The sequence below is a fragment of the Propithecus coquereli genome, unplaced genomic scaffold, assembly GCF_000956105.1.
Source record: "Propithecus coquereli isolate 6110/MARCELLA unplaced genomic scaffold, Pcoq_1.0 Scaffold53, whole genome shotgun sequence".
In the NCBI taxonomy this organism is placed as follows: Eukaryota; Metazoa; Chordata; class Mammalia; order Primates; family Indriidae; genus Propithecus; species Propithecus coquereli.
The window spans coordinates 1,804,233-1,808,022 of NW_012151174.1; the positions used below are offsets into that span (position 1 = coordinate 1,804,233).

The 3,790-nt window shown below is 56.4% G+C and overlaps 1 protein-coding gene across 1 annotated transcript in view; it reads left to right on the forward strand.

Annotated features, from left to right (window-relative positions):
• SIRT2 (sirtuin 2) overlaps window positions 1–3,790 on the forward strand; it is an 18,157-nt gene that overhangs the window by 7,480 nt on the left and 6,887 nt on the right. Inside the window, exons 4-7 of the mRNA XM_012656977.1 lie at window positions 174–215; window positions 372–478; window positions 591–647; window positions 1,156–1,224. Of these exons, the coding sequence (XP_012512431.1) occupies window positions 174–215; window positions 372–478; window positions 591–647; window positions 1,156–1,224 (275 nt within the window). The remainder of the gene's footprint in view (window positions 1–173; window positions 216–371; window positions 479–590; window positions 648–1,155; window positions 1,225–3,790) is intronic.

Consider the following 3,790-nt stretch of genomic DNA (forward strand, 5'->3'; position numbering starts at 1 on the left):
AAAACAAAAAAAAACACTAACCTGCTCAAGACTGTTGGGAGGACCATGATGCTTCTGAAATTCTTGCCCCAGGGCCTGGCGTGGAGTAAACAACATCAGGAGCCGGGATAGGTGGGGGTATTTTAAGAGCTGAGCAAATCGTGTCAAATGATGCATAAATTCTTCCCCTGCAGGTCGCAGAGTCATCTGTCTGGTGGGAGCTGGAATCTCCACATGTAAGTACCCCCTGCCCCCAGCAGCTGCCCTTAGGAATGAGGGAGTCCTCCCAGCGGCCTGGGGGGAGTCCTGTCTGGGCCCTGGCCCGGCAGGGTCGGAGTGGCATAGATGGGGCAGCGTCCGTAATCCACTGCTCCCTGCGCCTCCTCCCCCAGCCGCGGGCATCCCCGACTTCCGCTCTCCGTCCACGGGCCTCTACGCCAACCTGGAGAAGTACCACCTGCCCTACCCGGAGGCCATCTTCGAGATTGGCTACTTCAAGGTGTGTGCTCTCCCCGGAAGGAGCACTGTGATGAGGGGAGGAGATTAGGGTCGCCGGGCTCCAGCCCTCATCTCACCCCGGGCATCTGGCCCTCTGGCTCTCTCTCCCACAGAAACATCCGGAGCCGTTTTTTGCCCTTGCCAAGGAATTCTATCCCGGGCAGTTCAAGGTGAGATAATTGTTTGTGGAGGGGAACAGGAAAGGTTGGGGGACAGCAGGCATGGGAAGGCCCCCCCGGGGCCCTTCAGACATTGAGTACCTGGGTGCCGGGCCCAGACTGCCCGGGCTCAACTCCTGGTCCCTCATTTCCTCATCTCGTGACCTTGACCCTCAGTTTTGCCGTCTGTAAAATGAAGCTGGTGTGTGCTATCTGAGAAGGGTGGTTTGGGGGTTCGACACGTTCGTAACGCACGTGAGCGCCCAGACCCTGGAGCCGGGCTGCCTGGGTGCAAGCCCCACACCGCAGCCTCCCAACCGTGTGCCTTTGACGACAGTCCACCTCCCCCTGCCTCAGTTTCCTCATCTGTGAAATGGGAATAATGATGGTCTCTCACGAGGTCGTTGTGATGATTCCTTGAGGTAAAACAGGCACAGTGTCTAGAACGTTCCTGGCGCATGGCGCTTGGGTGCAAATGTTCTGCACTGTTACCAACGTTGCTATGCTTCCTCCCCTCCAGCCGACTGTCTGTCACTACTTCATCCGCCTGCTGAAGGAGAAAGGGCAGCTCCTGCGCTGCTACACGCAGGTAGGCCGGCCGCGGGCACCCTGCGGGGAGAGGCGGGGCGGGCGGGACAGCACGGTGCCTTCAGCGGAGGGGCAGAGCTGCATGCCCAAGAGCTCAGGTGGTGTCTCAAGTAGATGCAGGTCAGGGCTCGGCCCACTGCCTCTTTGCTGGGGAACCTGCAGTGAGTCACTTCCTCTCAGCCTCAGTTTCCCCTTCTCGGAAACAAGGGCCAGAACAGCTCTGCCCTCCCAGGGCTGCGGTGAGGTGGCAACGAACTCCTCTCAGGGCCATCCATGTGTGCTCTGAAAGGACCCGTATCTGAGGGGACACCATCTACACCATGGACAGCCCAGATTTCATATCTGTTATGAGCGTTTTCCTGCAGATGACGCCAAAGTGACTTGCTCTCACAAAACCAGCACACTGTGACAATCTTCCAACAGGCGGACGTTGGGTCCTAAGGAAGGGGTGGCACAGCCACGAACACGACATTGCGTGCGCCGTGGGGCGTGGCTCGGACGTGTCAGGGGCTGGGCCAAGGGCCCTTCCCTAGGATGCTCACGCAAGGACTGGCTTCTGGACCAGTGTGCGTGACTTCTAGGTTCTCAGACCCCTAACGGTAAAAAACGTCTGTGCCTCTGTTTCCGAACATGTATTGAAGTCACACTATGCGCTACAGCAGGATTCGTGCGTGCTACGGATAATACCGCAGACCCCAAATTATAAAATAGAGACGTAACTCCCAAAGATAAATAGGTGTTCTAGTATTTTCTTTCTGCACCCGACAGTTTGGCACTTGCAGCTTCGGAAGCTGCCACCAGGGGGAGGACAAATTCTTTTTAAATCCAGATTTCTCATGCAGGGGCAGGTGTTCCTAGCTAGGGCTGGGGGTGGGGACAGGGGAGGGGACAGCCGCCTCCTCCTAAGAGGGGCCCAGGCTCAGAATAAACCCGACCCTTCTGCCCAGAGTCAGCTGAATTCACAGGACGTGGCTAGACGTGATACAAACAGCTCGCCTAAAGCCAAGCGCTTTTTGTGCCTGAGTTCACGAAACCCGCCCCAAGGCCCTCCTGGCATCCTTGTGTGTCAGCTTTTGTCACGAGGAATGTCTACTGAGTTGATACTCTACTTCCAGGAGAGGGACGGTGAACAAGATGGAGAAGTCACATACCTAGTGTGTCAGAGGGTGACGGTCTCTGTAGCACGGTTGGGGGAGGGGTGATCAGAAGCATGGTGGGGGTGGGAGTGCCGTTGTTCACAAGGTGCTCAGGCTCCACTGAGAAAGTGACATTTAAGCAAAGACCTGTAAAAGGAGAGGGAAGGAGCCTTGAGGTTGTCTGGCACAGGAGTATGTTACAAAGGGCATAGCCAGTGCAAAGGTCCTGTGGTAGGACTGTATTTGTTGAAAGAATCCGAGAAGCTGGATGTGCGTGAGCGATGAGGAGAGTGGAAGGAGAGAGAGGAGGAGATGAAGTCAGGGAGGTGACGAGGGTAGAGCATATAGGGCCTTGTAGACCAGAGGGAGGAATCTGACCTTGACCCTGAGTGAGGGGGAGCCATGGGAGGGCTATGAGCAGGGTGGGACATGAGCTGATTCGGGTGTTCACAGGCTGCTCTGGCTGTATGTGGGGACAGACTGGGGGGGCGGTGGGGACGGGGATACCGAGACCAGGAGGCTGCTGCTATGGTCCAAACAGGAGAGAGTGGAGGCCGAGCAGGGAGCAGTGGGCAGGCTATGAATTGATTTGGAAGGCGGAGCAGCAGGACTTGCTGCTGGATTGGCTGTGACAGAAAGGGGAGTCAAGGACAGCATGACAGCCGTCAGCCCAGGCACCTGCTGCTTTCTGCCGAGCTGGCGGGAAGCGCGGGTGCCGGCGCACCTGCGGATCGAGCTGCCCGACCGACACCCACCTGGAGGGGAGGACGTCTGGACTTGAGCGGACGGTCCCGGCTGGAGAAGCAGCGCGTGGATGACGTTCCAGCTCCCCACACAGAATGAGCAAGCGAGGCCAGGGCGAAGTGCTGTGCCCGGGTCCTCAGCGCGCTCGATGCCCAGCTCTGTAGGAAGGACAAAACCCCACCCTTCCCAGCGCGGCACGGCGGCAGCCTGCATTTCCCACGCAAGCCCACGTCGGCGCGTGCCGGGTGAACGCGAAACACGCAGGCATCTCCCCCGACGTGCAGTATTTAATCATGCATTTAACTACACACACGTACTGAAAACGCATATTACATAAGACACATCAAGGCAGAAAAAAGCTCTACTCTCACCTTTCATGAAAGCGTTTTATGCAAGCGTGTCACCCTCTTCTTCAGCCTCAACCACTTCTCGAGTCACTGACCCAGTTTTCTGGGACACGTTGTCTTCATGTCTTTCTGAATTGTGACGATATGGCACTTTCGAAGCTGTGTATGATGCTATTTTTATCCCAGGGCACAAGTATCCATTCAAACATTTGGACAGTTGTCTCGTTCACTCAGGTCACTGTGATCTCCACGGCAAAACGGCCTTTGGTTCTTCCAAATTATTGGTGTTTGTGCTGTACATGAGGTTCCGTGCCTGGCTTTAGTCACTTTTTTTTTTTTT